We start from the raw sequence: 23,929 nt of genomic DNA, 5'->3' as shown, positions 1-23,929 counted from the left end.
GTTATTCGTACGTCGATTGTTATTCGAACGTCGATTGTTATTCGAACGTCGATTGTTATTCGATTGTTTTTTTGTTACTACGAATAAATCGACAATCGATTGTGGATTCCGTCGATTGTCGATTTATTCGATTGTTTTTTTTAGAACAATCGCCCATCGCTATTACCAAGCACGACAGATCATGAAGTTCGGCTGTCAACTAAGATTAATCTTCGTTCAGAAAGCAAACAAAATTCAAAATATTATAATAAATTACGACTGCACATTTCATTACGTACTTATAATAATGTTATAATTATTTTTATTAAGAAGAAATTAAAAATTTATTGTTTTAATTTTTTATGAATTCTTCGAGTCATTCCTAAATAATAAAAAGACTAACATCTTTTGAGTCTATCTGCATCTGGTAACAATGATAAGCAAGCATTTATTACACTTCCATACAAAATGACTTTTTGTGCAGATACTAGCGCCACGTAACGAGTTGCCCCGGAAGCTTCAAATTAAAATCTCAAATCCGTGATCCGTCCATACTCCATACCAATCTATTTGATTTTTTTTACCAAGTTACTACTTTTTAAACATTTTTTCCTTCAAAAACCACAATGATGTTATCAGATACGTTCCCAGAGGATAAACTCCCGACATGCTGGTCAGACGATGTCAAAATGAACGCGCTTTTCGCGCCGTTTCGTCTGAAGTCTGAGAATCCGGAGTCATGGGAGATGAAGATGAAGTTTTGGTCGGACATGGTCCACCAGTGGTGTAGGCACAAGATGGACCCTATAGTCTCCGCTTCGGACATAAAGTGTGTCTTCCAGAGAAGAGGGAGCACGGCGGCGTGCATAGATATTGTTATTGAGGAGATGTTTCGGTATTTATTTATTTTTTATTTTATAATCTATGATTTTATAGCATAAGTATATTTTATATGTGACGAGCTTTTCCCCGCGGCTTCGCTCGCGTTACGAAGTAATATTTTCATCCCCTATTTTATGCCCTTGGGGGTAGGATTGATCAAAATCCTTTCTTAGCGGATGCCTACGTCATAACATCTACCTGCATGCTAAATTTCGGCCCGATCCGTCCAGTGGTTTGGGCTGTGCGTTGACAGATCACTATGTTAGTCAGTCACCTTTGAGTCTTATATATTTAGATTGGGATAGGGTGTGAGCATGCCTGATATTTTCTTCTTTAATACTGGAGTAGCTAACGAGCATGCAATCCAACTGATGGTAAATGGCTTCTGTCACCCATGGACACCGGTAATCAACCCCTGATGAGATTAGAGATTTGAAGGTAGAACCCTTTGTGGTTCGACTCCAGCGGCACCACCGCCACACCTATTTCTGTTATAACAGCAGTGTTAAGCGCTGCTGTGTTCTGGTTTGAAGTGTGGTAAGGGAGACATACTTTTCCGGCATTCCAGCTTAGTTCTCGGGGGTAGCGGGGCATCTGTGGTGAACCTCAGGTAGGAATATCTAATCCTATCTGGGTGATTACAGATGTCCATGGGCGGCAGTAGCCACTTACCATCAGGTAGACTGCTTGCTTGTCTGCTACTCCTATATTGTAAAAAAAGTTCTGCCTTGAATGCATTGGACTAACTAGGAAAGTTTTTATAAAAGTTTTTGAAAGTTTTTTTATAAATACTTTTGCCTCACCCTATAAATCAGAACACAGCAGCAACAGTGAAGCACTGTTGTTGTTTTATAATATAGGAGTAGCAGACGAGCATGCAGTCCACCTGATGGTAAGTTGGTACTGCCGCCCATGGACATCTGTAATCAACCCCAGATAGGCTTAGATATTCCCACTTGAGGTCGGCAACAAAGATGCGCCGGTACCTCTGAGGACTAAGCTGGAATGCCTCGGAAAAGTCTGTCACCCTTACCACACCCTTCAAACCGGAACACAGCAGCGCCTAACACTGCTGTTATTAGGTAGAAATAGGTGTGGCAGTAGTGTTGCTGGAGTCGAACCACAAAGGGTTCTACCAACTTCAAAATATAAGGGGTGTTGTGTGTATAGGTGTGGTCAAATCTGAGTTCTGCCCATAGACTTAGAATTTTTTCGCTACGCTAAAGACCAACAAAGCATGAGACAGACATATGTCAACTCATATAGACAATCTACTAGAGAGAAAGAGATGCCACCAAAAGTGACAGTGTGTCAATTTCTCTTCGAATAAGCGGCCTTAAGCTCCCCCGGCTACGAGACGTATTAATGTTTTAGTGAAATTCAAACTACTATTAATGTATTTCTGATTTTTTGTTACAATGGTGTCTTGCTGTATTGTTAAGTGTATTGTTACAAGGAAAAATAATCCACAAAAGTATACGTTTCACAGGTAAATACGATTTTTCTATCCCAGGGTTTTAAGCAATATTTCGTCAAATTTCATATTAGTTGGTTTTATACATAGTTTATACAATTTCATATTAATTTATCTTGCTATAAATACATATATTTCAAAGCTAGATGTAAAGTTACCAAAATATATAAGAGAACTAAATTATTAATCCACGCTAGGGCTTGACAATATGGTGACGTCATATTGTATCGATAATGTGTCGATAATATATGGTAAAAATAAATATCATTTCATGCATCCCAAAAATGGTATAAAGGCGATAGTGTTTGTTTCCTGTATAAACAGAACATAAACTTGGTTGACGGATAGTAACGAAATTTACATATTCTGAGTTTGTATGTCAAATACCCTCTTATTATAACTCGAATAATATTTGTATCACCTATATCTTTTCAAGGATACTGAGTCGATCAAGCGAGGTTCGTGACAAATAGATAAAAATAATAAATCGGCCAGACTGGACTCCAAATAAATCGGCAGTAATATGTAGCAAACATTTCGAAGAAGACATTTCTATGAGTTGTGTATCGTTTAATTTATTTTTTTATATTTCGTAATACTTGTTTTATGTTTTATAATATTAATAAATAATCATCTATAAAAATATAGTATTTCATAATTTTTTGTAATAATTTGAACACAAAAGCTACTTTGCCAACTTAATACTGGATGTTAATCGATATAAAATATGAAGGTAATAACACTATTACGCACACATACACATATCAGTTTTGGTAACGCGTTTAATCTGACATTGTGTATCTTTGACATCCTATATCTATGGTTCTGCCACTGTCTATTGATAGCAGACTATTACGAATTAGCTTATATCCTAGCCTTATAATTGTAATCCTTTGCAATTTGATGCCTTAATTTTAAATTTATAATTCTTTGCTCACAAAGATTTGCTTACATCTTTTTTTAACTTACAATAGGCTTACGTTTGACTGCAACCTTACCTGATGGTAAGTAATAGCAGCCGTGGAGAAAACACTTGCCTAGAAGTAGCCTATTCACCCTTGACTTGAACAATCCCAGATCATATGTATAGGGAAACAAGGAAGAGGGGAAGTGGGAAGGGGGAAGGAGTTCCATTCTTTGGCGGTTTACAGCAGGACTCAGTTACTAAAACGCGCCCAAAATATCCAGTTGATACTTGGCAGAACCATCCCAGAGGTGGCAACAGTACTCCACGCACGATCGCACTTGCGCCTGATAGAGGGTGAGCAATTGCTCAGGCGTGAAGTACTGCCTCACCTTATTCAGAATGCCAAGTTTTTTCGCTGCTTCTTTCGCTGAGGACTCAATGACACGTCCAAAATCTATATATATTAAAGAAATAAGTGTTAGTTACACTATTTATAACTAAAGAACAGCTGAACCGATTTGGCAGAAAATTAATGGAAAGGTAACTTATAACCAGGAGACGGACATAGGATACTTTTTATCCCATTCGATTACATTTCCATAAAAGTCATTATAAAACATGGGATAACAAAACATTTAGGGGGCAAAAATACCATGTATTTACAGGAAGACCTTGAAATTGAATTAGGACATTTCACACACACAATTTCAGGACAGCAAATTTCAGAGATCATTTAGTCTTGGACGATTTTTTTTGTTTATGATATTGTTAGATTTGTTTTTAACATGGGTGAAACCGCGGGGCACCCAGGCAAACCCAGGCATGCACCTCTGATTTTTCGAAGTTATGTGCGTATTAGAAATTAATTATCACTTGCTAAAACGGTGAAGGAAAACATCGTGAGGAAACCTGCATACCTGAGAGATTTATAAAAAAAATCTTAAAGGTATGTGAAGTCTACCAATACGTACTTGGCCAGCGTGGTGGACTATGGCCTAATCGTTTTCATTATGAGTGGAGACCCGTGCCCAGCAGTGGGACAGTAATGGGTTGCTGATGATGATGATGATGTTGTATCTGAATCTCAGGCATGAGCGATCCAGAGGGGGGAAGAATGGTGGTGATATATTCTCAAAGTCATCTAGACGCGAGTAATCAGCAAACACGGTGACAAAGAGATTTTGATTTATTTGACCACCCGCGTGGCGGAATGGTCACCATACCGGACAGTCCCTGGCCAGACAGATATCTGAATGATGAATTTCTGTTCTGGGTCTGGGTGTTTGTGTATTTGTCTCTGTGTGCGTCCATGGCACCCATGACACAGGGAATCCTAGTGTGGGCTGTGAGTGTAGAAAGCGTCTAAAGCGTTTTTATATCTGTTGGTGGTGCTTCTAAGCACGTTCAAATACATTATATGATACACCTGTAATACAAGTAATGCTTTGTCTGATGCAGAGTGGGCCAGTGTGCCATCAGGTCTCAGCATTGTAGGCAACGAAGGCTTAGCGAAGTTCGTCTCAATCGACTTGGCCAGGGACCAGAAAGCCCTACTTCCTGCATGACAAAAAGCTAACTTGTTTCCCATACGACCAATGTGATTGAGTCGAGCCTTAAGTTGGGTCTTTTTTGGACTTGGCGGTTTTATTGAAGGTTCTTTTCTTTTCCGAGAGATCTGGAGCTTTTCGAATTTGCGCATCAGTTTAGGCCAAGTAAGCCAAATGTGTTGCACGTTCGGCAGCGGCGCATTGAGAATTAAACCAAGGGCGAGCTTTGTTTATAGTTGCAATGTCCGCGAATGGAATAAAGTACCATTGCCAGGCGGAGCACCTGTGTGACTGTTTACGCGCAGCTTGACGGATCTTCGGAGGAGAAACAAACCTCTCGCCAATCTGCTGACTTGTATCCCCAAATCCGCCTAGTTCCTGTATGAGAAATATCGGGCGGATGAAATAAGGATACAGTTTTCGCCAGACAGTGTTCAGACGTACCAAACGGTGATACCGTGATAGAGTTACGGTCTGGATCAGATGTCATCAGAAGGTCCAAGCAGTTGGCTGTGTAGTTGGCAACGTCAGGAATGCGTGTTGCCTGGTTGACCAGCTGGGTGAGGCCCAAAGATGATGTAAGATGTGTTTATAGAATCGATTCTCAACATGGTCTGTTTCTTTGTACCTTTCAGCAACCGAAACCTCTCCCCCGTGCGAAAGTACCAGGAGATCTTGCATAGTGGTTCCGAGGGCTGGTTGCAGTGGGGCGCTCGGTTAGCCAGCAAGCCCGTAATGGTAGCCCGCACTGCGGTGTCTTACTTGCTGCCAACGAAACCGTATCTTGATAAATACGGGCTGCCAATGGCTAATATTGACTCTACGCAACGATTCGTGCTTGAGAGTGCTGTTAAGGTATGTTTTAGATTTTTTTTTTATTATTGGATTTCTAGGTAAGGGAGCCCTGGTCCCTGTAGTTCCGGGACTAGAATAGGGCTACGGTATCCCCTGTCTGTCGTAGTACGACTAAAAGGGGGCTTCCGGGGTTGCCGGCGGCAAGAGTGGGAGCTCGAACCGTCCGGAGAGCAACCCCGGGAAGCACGGCGGCATGTGTGGTCGCATGCCGTCGTAAACACCAGGTGTGCGGGAGGAGCGCAAAGTGCTCCCCCCAGGGCAGAGCCCGACCGGGGCATCGCGCTCGGAGGTCTCCGGTTGTGTTCCATTGGAGATCCCGGAGTTCTCCACCAAGCGCTGAGGACGGCCACCGGTGGGGTTTTAGTGCGGTAAAAATCCCACATAACCCGGCGTCGCTCCCACGTCGTCGGGTACCTTTTGAAGGTTTCCCCCTCGAAAACAAGGTAAGGGAGCCCTACTTAGTGTATGAATGTACTGCAGTATCCCCAATTAGTCCTCGGGGATAGGAAAATATCTGTGCCCAGTAGCTTTTTTAGGCTCTTATTATTGGATATGTAGGTAAATAATGGTGAGGTGGTAGTTAAGGTGTAATAGGGGAGATATGGCTTTGCGAGTCTGTGAATCTGCTTAAAGAAGATCAATATATAAAATAACCTATGGAAATAAGAAATAAACAACGTAAGTAAAATATTCTTTATATTTACTTTTAATCATTTCGGACAGTTAAAACATTTCTTAACAGACTGAAAGTTTGTCTTTAAGTGATTATCAAGCTTTTTTAAACTCTACTTATGTTCTTCAGTTGTTACAGAAAATAATTTTAGGAATGAAGAAAAGCACACACGCAAGCAGCACAAAATTTCAGCCTATCAAGAGCTGCGATATACAAGAAAATAACAGCTTTAGAATTTAGCTTTGAGGTGATCTGTAGTAATTATTATAATTGTAACATATGATGATAAATATATAAAAAAAAAAGTTCTACTGTGTGTACTTAATAATAGAACCATATAAACCAAATAAAGAATAATATTAGCAAATCATGTATTTTTAATTACACAGTCCTGTAAGTTAATCAGTGCACAAACAATAATAACAAAATCATCGAAATAGTTTGTTTCTTATTATTTACAGAATGAGGCCTTGAAATAGAGAATTCTCCTAGACGTCTTATAATTCATTTCTTCTATTAACTCTGTTCTTATCGTAAACGTCTATATAAGATATTAAATACTAGTGGTGCCCGCGACTTCGCCCGCATTTTAAAGAAATAATATGACATACATAAAACGGAAAATTTGTACCTGCATTGGAATGACAGTGGTGCCATCTGTCGAAAATTGGTCTTACCATCTCCCAAAGCCTCGTGGGCTCTTGGACAACAACTTTGCTAAAGATCATCACTTGATCAAATGCATAGTTTCCGATTCTATAACTACTTACGAATTAAAAATTAATTAAAAAATCCTTTTCCCATGGACTAAATTGTGAATCTAAATCATTCTCAAGTCCCCTTGAACATACACAACAAAAATCATCAAAATCAGTCCAGTCGTTTAGGAGGAGTTCAGTGACATACACACGCACATAAGAAATATATATATAAAGATATGAATACTTCAACTTGCTGTTTTGTTATGATTACATCCGGTTTTGATGATTTAGCGTAGAAGAATCATTCCTTATTCCTTTGTCTCATTAATACTCTTGTGTTAAATCCTCTGTCTGCAAGTTCTTTTAATGTTTATGAGATTTCGATTTAGGAACGTGTACAAGCAAATTTGTTAGGATATTTAGTGGTACTTGTACACATCGTCACTGCACACGTCTTATAATTTGTCATTTTATTCAATTTTAGTTATTAAAGCTTAATAACTCCTAATTTTCATCTGAAGATTACGTATTGTGTGTAGCCGTCAGTGTTTGTTTGTTTGCCGTCAGAGCGTTGTTTGTTTATAGCGTACTAGCTGAGCCGGCGAACTTGGTATCGCCTCAAAATCAATTTATCAAATATATTTCATATAAAATATAGCCTATGTTACTCGTGGATAATGTAGTTTTCGAATGGTGAAAGAATTTTTAAAATCGGTCCAGTAAATTTTGAGCCTATTCATTGCAATCAAACAAACAAAGTTTTCCTCTTTATAATATTAGTATAGATTGACGTTCCGCCACAAAATGACACTTGACCCCCTGTTGTAGCGCGACGTTCCGTTCAACGTAAAGAGTGTTAGTTTTTTATTAATAAATAACCTTTTTTTCGAAAAAATGATCAATGAAAAGCATATATAATACGTATATGAATTCATTAAAACACTTTCCCGTGTCAAGTAGCCAATTGTGATTAAACCTCATCTATGTTGAAAATCACGTCAAGTTTCGGTGTTATCATTAATAAAATATAATAATATCAACAATAGTGTCAAATAAACAAACCACTGAAAAATATGTTAATTCTCTGATAAAATCGCTTTAAGCTAGGAATAACATAAATTTCAGAACTGTCCCTAATAATATGGACACCCACTGTATCTTTTATCCCACAGGAGCAAGCAACAGACTTCCTAGACAAGTATCCAGTAGATGCAGAACGGATAGGTACCATCGAAGAGCTCATGAGGATCACCGACTGGGTGAAGGGCAGGGAGACCTTCGAGATCCTGTTAGGGTACCTGGTCTCCCAGGGTAGCGCTGTGAAGAAGGGAAATGTCGTTAAAATTGGTAAGTGTTTATTTCTTTGTTATTATTTTATACGGTGGATTTTTATAAGCAATACTATCCGATAGTGGAATAATATAGAGGGTGTATTTTTTTTTTCAAAATGAACTCTTTCGATTACCGGCTAGGGAAAAAGTTATTTAAAAAAACTAATGATGCCGTTTTAGTTTTTATCAAAATCGGCGTCGTAACTCCTTTCAGCATTTTTAGCTAACCCTTATAGTTTCGGATTTGGCCCTGAAGGCCTATTTGAAAAATTCACCCTGTATACATACATATAAGAATTGATCATTTAAAGGTATTAGATACATAATTCCGTTGCAGCGGAGGCCAACAGGCTCGCCATGCCGATAACGGCGGCGCAGGCGGCCGCGGCGCAGCTGATGACGTCAGAGACGCGGCTGACGCGCGACGCGGCGCGGCTGACGCGCGAGCTCCGAGCCGCGGACACGGAGGCGAGGGCGGCGGTCGCAGTGGGGAACAAACTGGCCGTGAGTGTTACAGTGATATACTGTATTGCAGAGCTCGCCGCCGCGGACACGGAGGCGAGGGCGGCGGTCGCAGTGGGGAACAAACTGGCCGTGAGTGTTACAGTGATATACTGTATTGCAGAGCTCGCCGCCGCGGACACGGAGGCGAGGGCGGCGGTCGCAGTGGGGAACAAACTGGCCGTGAGTGTTACAGTGATATACTGTATTGCAGAGCTCGCCGCCGCGGACACGGAGGCGAGGGCGGCGGTCGCAGTGGGGAACAAACTGGCCGTGAGTGTTACAGTGATATACTGTATTGCAGAGCTCGCCGCCGCGGACACGGAGGCGAGGGCGGCGGTCGCAGTGGGGAACAAACTGGCCGTGAGTGTTACAGTGATATACTGTATTGCAGAGCTCGCCGCCGCGGACACGGAGGCGAGGGCGGCGGTCGCAGTGGGGAACAAACTGGCCGTGAGTGTTACAGTGATATACTGTATTGCAGAGCTCGCCGCCGCGGACACGGAGGCGAGGGCGGCGGTCGCAGTGGGGAACAAACTGGCCGTGAGTGTTACAGTGATATACTGTATTGCAGAGCTCGCCGCCGCGGACACGGAGGCGAGGGCGGCGGTCGCAGTGGGGAACAAACTGGCCGTGAGTGTTACAGTGATATACTGTATTGCAGAGCTCGCCGCCGCGGACACGGAGGCGAGGGCGGCGGTCGCAGTGGGGAACAAACTGGCCGTGAGTGTTACAGTGATATACTGTATTGCAGAGCTCGCCGCCGCGGACACGGAGGCGAGGGCGGCGGTCGCAGTGGGGAACAAACTGGCCGTGAGTGTTACAGTGATATACTGTATTGCAGAGCTCGCCGCCGCGGACACGGAGGCGAGGGCGGCGGTCGCAGTGGGGAACAAACTGGCCGTGAGTGTTACAGTGATATACTGTATTGCAGAGCTCGCCGCCGCGGACACGGAGGCGAGGGCGGCGGTCGCAGTGGGGAACAAACTGGCCGTGAGTGTTACAGTGATATACTGTATTGCAGAGCTCGCCTCCGCGGACACGGAGGCGAGGGCGGCGGTCGCAGTGGGGAACAAACTGGCCGTGAGTGTTACAGTGATATACTGTATTGCAGAGCTCGCCGCCGCGGACACGGAGGCGAGGGCGGCGGTCGCAGTGGGGAACAAACTGGCCGTGAGTGTTACAGTGATATACTGTATTGCAGAGCTCGCCGCCGCGGACACGGAGGCGAGGGCGGCGGTCGCAGTGGGGAACAAACTGGCCGTGAGTGTTACAGTGATATACTGTATTGCAGAGCTCGCCGCCGCGGACACGGAGGCGAGGGCGGCGGTCGCAGTGGGGAACAAACTGGCCGTGAGTGTTACAGTGATATACTGTATTGCAGAGCTCGCCGCCGCGGACACGGAGGCGAGGGCGGCGGTCGCAGTGGGGAACAAACTGGCCGTGAGTGTTACAGTGATATACTGTATTGCAGAGCTCGCCGCCGCGGACACGGAGGCGAGGGCGGCGGTCGCAGTGGGGAACAAACTGGCCGTGAGTGTTACAGTGATATACTGTATTGCAGAGCTCGCCGCCGCGGACACGGAGGCGAGGGCGGCGGTCGCAGTGGGGAACAAACTGGCCGTGAGTGTTACAGTGATATACTGTATTGCAGAGCTCGCCGCCGCGGACACGGAGGCGAGGGCGGCGGTCGCAGTGGGGAACAAACTGGCCGTGAGTGTTACAGTGATATACTGTATTGCAGAGCTCGCCGCCGCGGACACGGAGGCGAGGGCGGCGGTCGCAGTGGGGAACAAACTGGCCGTGAGTGTTACAGTGATATACTGTATTGCAGAGCTCGCCGCCGCGGACACGGAGGCGAGGGCGGCGGTCGCAGTGGGGAACAAACTGGCCGTGAGTGTTACAGTGATATACTGTATTGCAGAGTTCGCCGCCGCGGACACGGAGGCGAGGGCGGCGGTCGCAGTGGGGAACAAACTGGCCGTGAGTGTTACAGTGATATACTGTATTGCAGAGCTCGCCGCCGCGGACACGGAGGCGAGGGCGGCGGTCGCAGTGGGGAACAAACTGGCCGTGAGTGTTACAGTGATATACTGTATTGCAGAGCTCGCCGCCGCGGACACGGAGGCGAGGGCGGCAGTCGCAGTGGGGAACAAACTGGCCGTGAGTGTTACAGTGATATACTGTATTGCAGAGCTCGCCGCCGCGGACACGGAGGCGAGGGCGGCGGTCGCAGTGGGGAACAAACTGGCCGTGAGTGTTACAGTGATATACTGTATTGCAGAGCTCGCCGCCGCGGACACGGAGGCGAGGGCGGCGGTCGCAGTGGGGAACAAACTGGCCGTGAGTGTTACAGTGATATACTGTATTGCAGAGCTCGCCGCCGCGGACACGGAGGCGAGGGCGGCGGTCGCAGTGGGGAACAAACTGGCCGTGAGTGTTACAGTGATATACTGTATTGCAGAGCTCGCCTCCGTGTCCGCCGTAAAAATGTTAAACTCGCGTCAGGACACGTGGCCTGATTGAAAATTCGTAAGACGGCAAAGCAAACTGCAAGGGTCAAGATGTCATCCGGTGTCAGTATAGAAAAAATATATCAATGGGCGTCAGTTTCATTTTTTATGTATTAAATTTTATTATTTAGGTTAGGTTTCGAAAGTTTTCACTTCTGCCAACACCCCAGGAGTGCATATTTTCTAGACAGAAGCGCCGTTGATTTATCTTATATATAAAATTCTCGTGTCACAATGTTAGTTACCGTACTCCTCCGAAACGGCTTTACCGATTTTCACCAAATTTTATATACATATTCAGTAGGTCTGAGAATCGGCTACTACCTATTTTTCATATCCCTAAGTGATAATTGGTTGTTCACTCTTAGCATTTGATTTTTTAATTTTTGAACAAATTTTTTTGTTGTTATTTTTCTATAATGTGCCATTAAAAATCATTAACCCCTATTTTTTAATAGCCATTTTAGTAATTTCATAATTTTTCATACTGTCGAGCAGTATGAAAAATTATGAAATTACTAAAATTGTATATGTTAAATATGTTACATTGTAATTTATTTCATATGGCAACACAACGTTTTCCGGATCAGCTAGTTTTTTATAATATTGAAGTAGCAGATGAGGTTGCAGTCCACTTGATGTTAAGTGGCTACTGCCACCTATGGAATATTTTTTACCCATTACAAAAAGTGAACAACGCCGCTAAAGAAGTTTTTACCTAAAAATAACTAATGTTTTCAGGTCAAGAACCACCTCCGAAGGAAACACATCGCCCAGCAGAAGCTGGTGCGTTGTGAAGCCGCCCTGGACAATGTGCGGCAGCTGTTGCTCAGCACTAGGGAGGCTGAAAGTAATGCCGCAGTGGTTGACACTTACAGGTGAGCTTACACACAGTACAATCTATACATACGAATAAAATTGGAGTGTCTGTTTTTAATATTGAAATAACCGCTTTTTACTACATGCATATGAATATACATTTTGTCTGTCTGTCTGTTTGTTCCGGCTAATCTCTGAAATGACTGGGCCGATTTTGACGGGACTTTTATTGGCAGGTAGCTGGTGTAATAAGGAGTAACTTAGACTACTTATATTTTTGAACTAGCTGTGTCCCTGTTTTTTTTATCGCGGGTGAAACCGCGGGGCACAGCTAGTTGTAAATATAGTCTGATACATAATTATGTGACCAAAATGTAAACAAAGAAATGTCATGTCAAAATACGATTACAGGTATTGTAAAGAAAATAACAAGAAACAAAAACTTTAACAGACTCAACAAAAAACTTAAACGAAACTTAAAAATGGCGCCATAAAAATGTTTTGGATCCCGATTGTGTTACCATTATCACATTTTATTTTCTACCATCAACCTTATTTTTATTATTATTACTGTATGGAACGAAATTGAGGTAATATAAATATTGAAAAATGTGAATTGATCTTAATTTGTTTAGATTATTGTTTTATTATCGTTGTATTACTTTAATATCGTTAAAAATAAGAAACTACCATTTGAAACGTATTTTCTTGGTAGGTCAACACCGTTGTTTGCATTTTTGACACCTAATCATAAATCGGACTATAGATATATTGGGTTGATCGGAAATTTCGTTTTTTCCCGATAGAGGATTTAATTGTATTTTTTCACAGCTAACTTCACACTTAAGTCGCATTGTCATTATATGTTTTTACAGATGATATAGCAAGGCTTGTGTGTGAATAAGTTCAATTGATTTTATGCAATAGTTTTTGGTGGGTGCCCTTTTAAATATGGAGAGCAATAAGCATCACTTTAGTCATATTTTACTTTTTTACTATAGAAAAAGTAAAAATACGGTTCAAGTCAGAAAAAAAATAACTAATGGCTATGGAGAAGATGTGTTGTCAGTACGCCAGTGGCAGAGCTGGTTTACAAAATTTAGATCCAGCAATTTTGAAGTCGAAGATGCACCACGTTCTGGTACGCCGATTAAGGCTGATAAAAGCATTAGTTAATGCAAACCGGCCAATAACAATACGTGAGATCGGCCAGAGTTTAAATTTATGTAAATAAACCGTTTATGACCATTTGAAAAGCCTGGATTTAAGCTTGAAGTTCGATATATGAGTCCCCCGATTTCTCACGATGAAAAATTTTCGTCATCGCGTCGACGTCTATGATCTGCTCCCGAAACGTCACGAAAATGATCCATTTTTGAAGCGAATAAGTTACTCTACCACACCTACCATATTCTCCAGATCTGGCGCCTTCAGATTATTATTTTTTCCGATCACTGCAATATTTTTTGGACAGTAAAACCTTTACCTGAAATCAAGCGGTCAAAAATCACCTGCAACAGTTTTTTGCAAGAATCGACCAAACAAATGAACGTGGAATCACGCTCCTACCAGAAAGATGGCTTAAGGTGTTGGGCCAATATGGCCAATACATAATTTTATAAAATATTTATTCATTATACGAAAATTGTCTTTCATTTTCACAAAAATAAACGAAATGACTTTCCAAACAACCCAATAGTTCGCGCCAAACTTCAAGTCCGCTCTGAAGTTGTTGCGCATATACTCCGTAGCAACGTGTGGAGTCTACCATGTTATTAGGAAGATTTTTACATTTGTTTAATTTTGACCCCCCGCGCTCCCCCCGTGACCAAGCGTTTTTTTTATAATACAGGAGTAGCAGACGAGCATGCAGTCCACCTGATGGTAAGTGGCTACTGCCGCTCATGGACATCTGTAATCAACCCCAGATAGGATTAGATATTCCTACCTGAGGTCGACCACAGATGCGCCACCTCTGAGGACTAAGCTGGAGCGCCTCGGAAAAGTCTGATTCCCTTACCACACCCTTCAAACCAGAACACAGCAGCGCTTAACTGCTATTATAACAGAAATAGGTGTGGCGGTGGTGCCGCCGGAGTCGAACCACAAATGGTTCTACCACCTTCAACCAAGCGTGGTATTTTGAGACCCCTCCCACCCTGAAAGGGTCGCGTAGGATGGGTACATTCCCTATACTTACAATTATAGTAACCTTATGATTAAAATACGTTTTCAACGCAAAAACCATACATTAGTAAAAATTATTCACTCCTAAAAAATGTAACCAGTTTTGAAAATTGAAATTGTCACTGTCATCTATTTTCGTGTTTGAAAAAATATTTTAAAAATGTAGTTTTTAGATCATTTACGAATGAAACGATATTTCTCCGCACTTTAACACAACATCGAAGAACGATTTTGTGTTTTTGCACCACCTAACTGCGCATGTCGGCATTATTCCGCGTAAATTACACCATGACAGCCATTAAATGGCTTCCTTCAATTACAAGGCGGTGAGATATCTATACTTATCTATGTGTATCTCTATGATTTTAAGTGCTGTGGATTTTGTAATAATTAAATAAATAAATATATTTATATCACGGCGTGCGTAAATTGACGTTTAACGCACGCTTCGCGTGCGCAAAACCCCCATTTCCGACCCCGTAATATAAAATTTTATACAACACGCGGACGAAAAATGTTTTTCTGACTCGTGTGATTGCAGTCCTCGCCTGCGGCTCGGCCTGCAAACTCACACTTGTCAGAAAAAAATTTTTCGTCCTCGTATTGTAATGTACTATTATGAATACTTTTCAGAACGAGTGCTCTAGCTCTTAAGAAGACGATGAAAGAGGGCGGTATGGAGGAGGACGCTGTACACGACACTATGGACGATCTGAAGGAGGTATGCATGTGTTTGGAAGTACTATAATATATAACGAAGCAACACCGACCGTGGTATTTCAAAAAGGCGTGACGTCAGCACCGGTGACGTCACAATTGTTATGTTGGTGACGACTCGTAATGAAACCTTCGAAAGAAAACCACACGAGAATTGTTGAGCTTCGTATATTCTTCGGGCAGCGCATAGATTAGTAAAGATACTTCGCCGCCTTGAAATTGAATGAAGCCACAAACGGCTTATTAGTAAGTTCTTTTTTTGATATCTTGACTTAAATAATTTTTAGAGAAAATTTACCAATAAATAACCAATACTGCGTAATTTACATAATAAATAAATAATTATTTCAAATATTTTAGGGGCATTTTAGCACGAGACGTGGCAAACCTTTTTTACGCAATTTCAATTCTCAAAACTGGGTACATTTTCTTGTTAGGAGTGAGTAATCTTTACTTATCTATGGGGCAGCGTAGCGACGTCCTAAGGAGGTCCGCACTGTTCCACAGCTCGAGCAGTAATGCCCCGATGTCGCCGGTGCGGCCCTTTTCATAGAGACCGGCGCACGTGCACTTGTTTTCCTATTTTAAGATGCAGGTAGTTTTACCTCAGGTGTTTAATCATTTCATTTTATAATAGGAGAACTGCCGTATTTGCTCTGACATATATAATTTCACTAGCTGACCCGGCAAACGTTGTGTTGCCATATAAATAAAAAAAATGATTAGGGTGAAGTACCCTTATCACTTACGGGTTTGAAAAATAGATAGAATATTTGAAACTGCGATGGTAGCGAAGTCTGTCGAATCCAATGTGAAACATTCCAAACTCAACAACTACTTACGAATTAAAAATTATTTAAAAAACCTTTTCCCACGGACTAAACTGTGAATCTAAACCATTCTCAAGTCCCCTTGAACACACACAACAAATTTCATCAAAATCAGTCCAGTCGTTTAGGAGGAGTTCATTGACATACACACGCACATAAAATATATATATATATATATATATATATATAAAGATTTAGAAATCTTTATACCTTTTCTGTTTAAGTGAAAATTTTGTTTAAGGTTATGTTGTTAGTAAATAATTCGAAATTATGAAAATACTTTTATGCTATTTGCCATAGGTAGTTACGTAAAAAAGCAGTGGTAGTCTAATGGTTTAGAAACTCGGCCTTTCGAACGAAGGGTCACAGGTTCAAATCCTAGGCACCTCTGATTTTTTAAAGTTATGTGCGTATTAGAAATTAATTATCACCTGCTAAACGGTGAAGGAAAACATCGTGAGGAAACCTGCATACCTGAGAGATTTATAAAAAAAAAATCTCAAAGTTATGTGAACTCTCCCAATACGCACCTGTCCAGCGCGGTGGACTATGGCCTAATCCTTCGCATTCTGAGAGGAGATCCGTAAACAGCAGTGAGACGATAATGGGTTGAGGATGATGATGATGGTGTGAAGAAACATCAAAATTAAGTCAAATACCCTATTTAATGTTTTTCAGGTATTGGATAAATACAACGAGGTACAGAAAGCGCTGGGTGGTGCGATAGACAACACCGATATAGACGAGCTGGAGGAGGAGTTGAGGGAGCTGACGATGGGCCCCGGAGCCCCCGGGGGCGGCGCTCCCGGCAAGGAGGAGAGGGAGAGAGGTGAGCTGGGGGAGTTTTTTTTATAATATAGAAGCAGACGCGAGCGGAAATGATTCTCAAAAATGAACGAGCGTAGCCCACTGGCGCGATCCGTACAGTGGAAACACAGTATATTTTCAGAATTAGATTCCATATTGTAAAATTAAAATTAAAATTAATCACAAATGTCAACAAATAAAATGAAATAAAATAAAATATAGTGTTAGTAACAATTTTACTTACAACTATGTTAGTAAAGTACACTATAGATCCTATAAGAAGGTACACGCTTCAAGATAAGAGAGAGTAGCGAGAGACGGGCACAAAGAAATATATACAGGGTGAATTTTTAAAACTTAAGTATTTAAGTAAGTTAAGTAACTTATGTATAATCCTTAAGGATTAGTATGTCAATGTATGAAAAAATAAGTATTTTCTTCTTAATTTTCCTTTTCCTTTAATTTGTCACATAACATTACTTCCCAGAATTTGATCCTTATAAGCAACACTATCAGATAGTGAAATAATATAGAGGGTGTATTTTTTTTCAAAATGAACTCGTTCGATTCCCGGTTAGGGAAAAAGTTATTTTAAAAAAGTAATGATGCATTTATAGTTTTTATCAAAATCGGCCTCGTAACTCCTTTCAGCATTTTTCGTTAATCCTTATAGTTTCAGATTTGGCCCTGAAGGCCCGTTTGAAAAATTCACCCTGTATATATTTCTTTGTGCCCGTCTCTCGCTACTCTCTCTTATCTTGAAGCGTGTACCTTCTTATAGGATCTATAGTGTACTTTACTAACATAGTTGTAAGTAAAATTGTTACTAACACTATATTTTATTTTATTTCATTTTATTTGTTGACATTTCTGATTAATTTTAATTTTATAATATGGAATCTAATTCTGAAATAAATTATTATTACTATTTGTTTATTATCTTCAAAAAGCTCTGGTTTATAAACCCGGTGGTTTTTAACGTTCACGGGCCGAAACCATCATCATCAACCCATTACTGTCCCACTGCTGGGCACGGGTCTCCTCTCAGAATGAGAAGCATTAGGCCATAGTCCACCGCGCTGGACAAGTGCGTATTGGTAGACTTCACATACCTTTGAGATTTTTTTTATAAATCTCAGGTATGCAGGTTTCCTTACGATGTTTTCACCGTTTAGCAAGTGATAATTAATTTCTAATATGCACATAAATTTGAAAAATCAGAGGTGCGTGCCTGAGATATGAACCTCGGACCCCTCGATCGAGACTCCCAGTTTCTTAACCACTAGGCTATAGTGCTTAGTATGTGTTAATTCTAGTAATAGTAGTGCTTTGCAAATTGTGCGAATTTGGAATTGCAATATCAAATAACCTGTTTTATTATGCTTGTCTAAAATACATATGTCTGGGGGCCTACCACCATCTTTTAAAAACCATCATAGTTCAGGAAAGTTTTATTTGAATACTAGTTTTCGCCGAGGCTTCGCCCGCGTTTAAAAGAAAATAATATAACATACTAACATAAATAAAACTGAAAATTCGTACCTTCAACTTTGCTAAAGATCATCACTTGATCAAATGTATAGCTTACGATTCAATCCTTACTAATACCGATTAAAATATTCGATGTTTTGGGTCCAAAAGATCGATTCTCCGATTAATCGATTTTAGATCGCCATCCCGTGGATTTCCCGTGGGATTTCGGGGATAAAAACTATCCTATGTTCTTTCTCGGGTCTCAGACTATCTTTGTACAAAATTTCATTAAAATCGGTTCAGTGGTTTAGGCGCGAAGAAGAGACAACCAGACAGACAGACAGACAGAGTTACTTTCGGATTTATAATATTAGTAAGGATTGCATCAACATTGTTTTGTTTCGTACCACGACCTCCTTAAAACAGTTTTGTTTTATTCCTGCCGAGTGATGTAAAATAATGAATAATTTGACTTTTCCTTATCCAAGAGGAAACGACCCATCGAAACTAGTGTCATCTCTTTCGCACCACGGTCTTGAATGTGTTCTGTCATTCGCAGTTGAACAAACTTAAACCCTTATCCATTTTTCGCTTATTCATTGTATAAAACCAATAGAAATTGACATATTTTGCTTAAAAAGTTATTTTTTTACAAAAAAAAAAGAATAAATAATTTCGACCGACATAATACAAAACTGCTTATTGTAATATTATAAAAACAATCTTACTTTAACGAGGTCATGGTACGGAATATCATTGTATCATTAGAATAATATTGTTTTAAGAGATGGTAGTAACCCCCTGGGGGCCGACCACCATCTTTTAAAAACCATCATAGTTCAGGAAAGTTTTATTTCCTCCTTAAAATAGTAAAATATTCCGTCTTAAACCCTTATTAATTTATCGCTTATCAAACAAACAAACAAACTTAAACCCTTATTAATTTATCGCTTATCAAACAAACAAACAAACATAAACCCTTATTAATTTTTCGCTTATCCATTGTATAAAACCAACTGACATTGTCATATTTTGCTTGAAAAATCAGATTTCCTGCAAAAAAGTAAAAGTATGATTAAAATAATATTGTTTTAAGAGATGGTAGTAACCCCCTCGTATATTGTAATGTATGGTTTTGTCATATTCTTATTTTTATATTAGGTTGGCCGTTACCCATGGGCTTCTCGAAGGGCGGCGAGACCAGCACCGCTTACAGCAGGTACCACTGTCACACGATTTCCAAACTTGTTTTTAGCCTTCCTAGTTCGGATCTACCCGTAACCGTTTTTAAGGTAGAACCTTTTGTGGTTCGTCACCACCGCCACACCTATTTCTGCCTCATAACAGCAGTGTTAGCGCTGCTGTGTTCTGGTTTGAAGGGTGTGGTAAGGGAGAGATACTTTTCCGAGGCGTTCCAGCTTAGTCCTCAGGGATAGCGGCGCCGACCTCAGGTAGGAATATCTAATCCTATCTGGGGTTGATTACAGATGTCCATGGGCGGCAGTAGCCACTTACCATCAGGTGGACTGCATGCCCGTCTGCTACTCCTATATTATAAAAAAACATCCACCGAGGTTTACCGAAACGGATGTAAATATGTGAAATGTTTAAATTAATGAATGGCGGGAACTTAACTGCCAAATTAATATGAAAAATTATGTCTTAAAGACCTGTTTAACGGTTTATTCCGTTTGAAAATGTCAATTTTAGTTTTAACTCTTTTTTTACCGTCACCCGAGCACCGTCATCCCGGCCGCCGATATTCCGAGTAGATCGGCGTGACCGCTAGTACGGCACCGAGATTGTGACGGGCCGATGTGCCGGCAATATAAAACACATTGGAACTTGTCCATACACTGCCGTCACACGCGTGACAGCTGGAACAAAATAAACCGCCGATATCAGTCGCGGTGGACAAATTATCGTAGTCACGACATATTAAAATCGGCCCGAAATAATCTCGATCTCGGTATCGGCTCGGCTTAGGGTTTGTGGTAAGAGACACGTAAACTTTCATATTTATGTACGTAACTCGTAATTATTTGCAGAATGGGTGAAAATAAGATGCTCATTAAAGGAGAGCCGGTGCCTGGACCTAGTGGTATAAACCGCAAACGGTCACATGGCAGTAGCAGTAGGCCCATTACAAGCTTGTCGATGCCGACCGTTAAACGTTTACGACGTGAGACAAATCAGCAATCTACAATGAGGAAGCTAGATAAGGAAATCCGTGAGTTACCTAACATCTTCATCATCATCATCAACCCATTACTGTCCCACTGCTGGGCACGGGTCTCCTCTCAGAATGAGAAGGATTAGGCCAAAGTCCACGCTGGCCACGTGCGTATTGGTAGACTTCACATACCTTTGAAGGTGGTAGAACCCTTTGTGGTTCGACTCCGGCGGCACCACCGCCACACCTATTTTTGTTATAACAGCAGTGTTAAGCGCTGCTGTGTTCTGGTTTGAAGGGTGTGGTAAGGGAGACAGACTTTTCCGAGGCGTTCTAGCTTAGTCCTCAGGGGTAGCGGCGCATCTGTGGCCGACCTCAGGTAGGAATATCTAATCCTATCTGGGGTTGATTACAGATGTCCATGGGCGGCAGTAGCCACTTACCATCAGGTGGACTGCATGCTCGTCTGCTACTCTTATATCATAAAAAAAACCTTTGAGATATTTTTTTATAAATCTCAGGTATGCAGGTTTCCTTACGATGTTTTCCTTCACCGTTTAAGCAAGTGATAATTAATTATAAATTTTCTAATACGCACATAATTTTGAAAAATCAGAGGTGCGTGCCTGGGATTTAAACCTCGGACCCCGGGATCGAGAGGCCGAGTTTCCTAACCACTAGGCTATCACTGCTTACGACATACCTGAGATTTCACGAAAACATTCTAACCAATCATCGTAGATTAGTAAAGATACTTCGCCGCCTTGAAATTGAATGAAGCCACAAACGGCTTATTAGTAAGTTCTTTTTTTGGAATTCTTGACAAATAAAAACATTTTTAGAGAAAATTTACGAATAAATAACTAATACTGCGTAATTTACATAATAAATAAATAATTTATAATAATTATTTCAAATATTTTAGGGACATTTTAGCACGGAGACGTGGCAAAACTTTTTTACGCAACTATTTCAATTCTCAAAACTGGGTACATTTTTTTGTTAGGAGTAAGCCATTTTTACTAATCTATGCCAATCATAATTAATCAATAAAATGAAACTGTTTATTGAAATTAATGTGTATATTTCTGTGATTATTTTAATGTTTGTTTCAGTTGGAGGAATCGTGGGAACACGGTCGGGAGTTTCCGGTTGACACGGCTTCAGAAAAAAAGAACAAAAAAAAAGAAAAAAAGAAACAAAAAAAGATCGTCAGAACCAAACGATGTATGAAATGTGTATCAGTTAGCGAAAAAGCCATAGATAAGTATAGATGTCTCACCGCCTTGTAATTGAAGGAAGCCATTAAATGACTTAAGCGGCTGACACTTCTGTCAGCCGCTTAATGGCTGTCATGGTGTAATTTATGCGTAATAATGCCGACATGAGCAGTTAAGTGGTGCAAACACGAAATCGAGGAAAAAGTGCAGAGAAATATCATTTCATTCGTAAATGATCTAAAAACTACATTTTTGATATTTTTCAAACACGAAAAAGCATGGTACCACCGAATCACAGGCGAATAATTATAATACACATTTGTAATTTTCATAAAATCAAATCAACTTTTTATACTTGAAGTGGAATATGTCAAAACTTACTTTTTTAATGTTTTATATGAAATAGTTTTAATGAAAAAATGTATGATTCGTAGCAAATGTAAATGCCAAAATTTTTAATTTAGAATATAAGGAGAAAAGTTATCATTATAATTTTGTTTAAGAAATAAAATACTTTTAAATGCAGACATAAAGTATAGATCTACCAGAGTTTGTCGAAATTTTCAAATTTTGGTATAAGAATCAGACCACCTCAGTTAGGTTAGGTTAGGTTGGAGTGTGGTGAGAGGCAGGGGGAGTTAACTTCACCTGCACTTTCCAGCAGTGATAGTCTAGTGGTTAAGAAACTCGGCCTCTCGATCGAGGGTCCGAGGTTCAAATCCCAGGCACGTACCTCTAATTTTTCTAAACTATGTGCGTATTAGAAATAAATTATCACTTGCTTAAAACGGTGAAGGAAAACATCGTGAGGAAACCTGCATATCTGAGAGATTTATAAAAAAACTTAAAGGTATGTGAAGTCTACCAATACTGATTAAGGAGCTCAGCACCACTGATGTCGGATGCTCTGTTGGTGGCACATCTATCTAATACCGTTAAACGAGCAATTCTTGTATGTATATATACCGGGTGAATTTTTCAATCGGGCCTTCAGGGCCAAATCCGAATCTCCGAAAGGATTAGCGAAAAATGCTGAAAGGAGTTACGAGGCCGATTTTGATAAAAACTAAAACTGAATCTGACTTTTTTAATATATCTCTTTCCCTAACCAAAAATTGAACGAGTTCATTTTGAAAAAAATACACCCTCTGTAATTATTCCACTCTCTGATAGAATCAAAAAATCAAAAATTCTTAGAAAAAAACACTCTCAACTCACTCTCAACGATCTCGGAAACGGCTCCAACGATTTTCTTGATATTTTGTATTCATGGGGTTTCGGGGGCGATAAATCGGTCTATAGTCTGATTCATAATTAGGTGTCCAAAATGTAAACACAGGAATGTCATTGTCAAAATACGATTACAGGTATTGCAAACCTTAACAAATTAACCAGAAACGAAAACTTTCACAAACTCAACAAAAAAAACAAAAACTTAATAACTGCACACAATTTAAAAAACGCGCTATGAAATCTAGAAAACATTCGAGTTGGACCACGATCACGAAAATGAATAATATCAATTACGAAACATAAAAATGGCGGTACAAAACTGTTTTGTCCCCGATCCCCCGATTGTGTTACCATTATCACAATTTAATTTTCTACCATAAATCTTGTTTTTTTATTATTATTACTGTAAGAAATGAAAATGACATAATATAAATATTGGAAAATGTGAATTGATTTTCATTGATTTCGATTATTATTTTATTATCGTTGTATTAATTTAATATTGTCAAATATAAGAAACTACCATTTGACACATATTTTCTTGATAGGTCAACACCTTTGTTTACATTTTGGATACCTAATTATGAATTTGACTATAGCTAGGTTTTATTTTCAGAAAATGTCATTTTAACCGTGTTTTCATTGAATAAAAACCTCCTACAATATCATTAGAATACGAAGCTAAATTTCGCCACCATTTACGAAGTTAGAATAGCTCGGTCGGGAAATCGGGCGCATTAAAACGCAGGAAACCCGGGTTCGAATTTCGGTTCGATTATTTCTTTTTTTTTAGTTGTTCCTAATTAAGAACTTAAGATAATTGCACTCGTGACTTTTTATTTCAAATAATCGGTATTTTTGTTTTATTATTGTTAATATTTAGTGATGCTGACAACATGGTGCTGCTGAGTCCCGCAATCATCGGTATTAGGGAAATGCTGTCGGTCTGTGACTTAGGTCGGCACATGTACTTAGGAATAACGCTAAGAAGAGTGAGGTGCTTATCTTCTCATACGCCTCAATTTTTATTATTTTTGTAATCTTATATATAAAATTCTCGGGTCACAATTTTAGTTACTGTACCCCTCCGAAACGGCTTTACCGATT

The 23,929-nt window shown here is 40.4% G+C and overlaps 1 protein-coding gene across 1 annotated transcript; it reads left to right on the top strand.

Annotated features, from left to right (window-relative positions):
* The first annotated feature begins 735 nt into the window (after window positions 1-735).
* LOC140751192 (uncharacterized) lies at window positions 736-22,793 on the top strand. The gene is made up of 9 exons (XM_073085056.1): window positions 736-874; window positions 8,191-8,365; window positions 8,687-8,853; window positions 12,105-12,241; window positions 15,003-15,090; window positions 16,595-16,745; window positions 19,358-19,415; window positions 20,245-20,426; window positions 21,485-22,793. Exons 2-9 carry the CDS (start codon window positions 8,260-8,262, stop codon window positions 21,523-21,525), a joined length of 930 nt encoding a protein of 309 aa, XP_072941157.1. The 5' UTR covers window positions 736-874; window positions 8,191-8,259; the 3' UTR covers window positions 21,526-22,793.
* Window positions 22,794-23,929: the final 1,136 nt, after the last annotated feature.

The sequence above is a fragment of the Epargyreus clarus genome, unplaced genomic scaffold, assembly GCF_041222505.1.
Source record: "Epargyreus clarus isolate Ecla_fem2 unplaced genomic scaffold, WU_Ecla_fem_2.2 ptg000022l, whole genome shotgun sequence".
NCBI lineage: Eukaryota > Metazoa > Arthropoda > Insecta > Lepidoptera > Hesperiidae > Epargyreus > Epargyreus clarus.
This window is presented reverse-complemented; position numbering and strand designations above follow the sequence as displayed.

Excerpts from the sequence above, each read along its gene's own strand:
- LOC140751192 (XM_073085056.1), top strand. The coding sequence starts at position 8,260 with ATGAGGATCACCGACTGGGTGAAGGGCAGGGAGACCTTCGAGATCCTG. Across the intron at positions 8,854-12,104 it reads CAGTGGGGAACAAACTGGCC|GTCAAGAACCACCTCCGAAG; the intron begins GTGAGTGTTACA and ends TAATGTTTTCAG. Across the intron at positions 20,427-21,484 it reads GAAGCTAGATAAGGAAATCC|TTGGAGGAATCGTGGGAACA; the intron begins GTGAGTTACCTA and ends TGTTTGTTTCAG.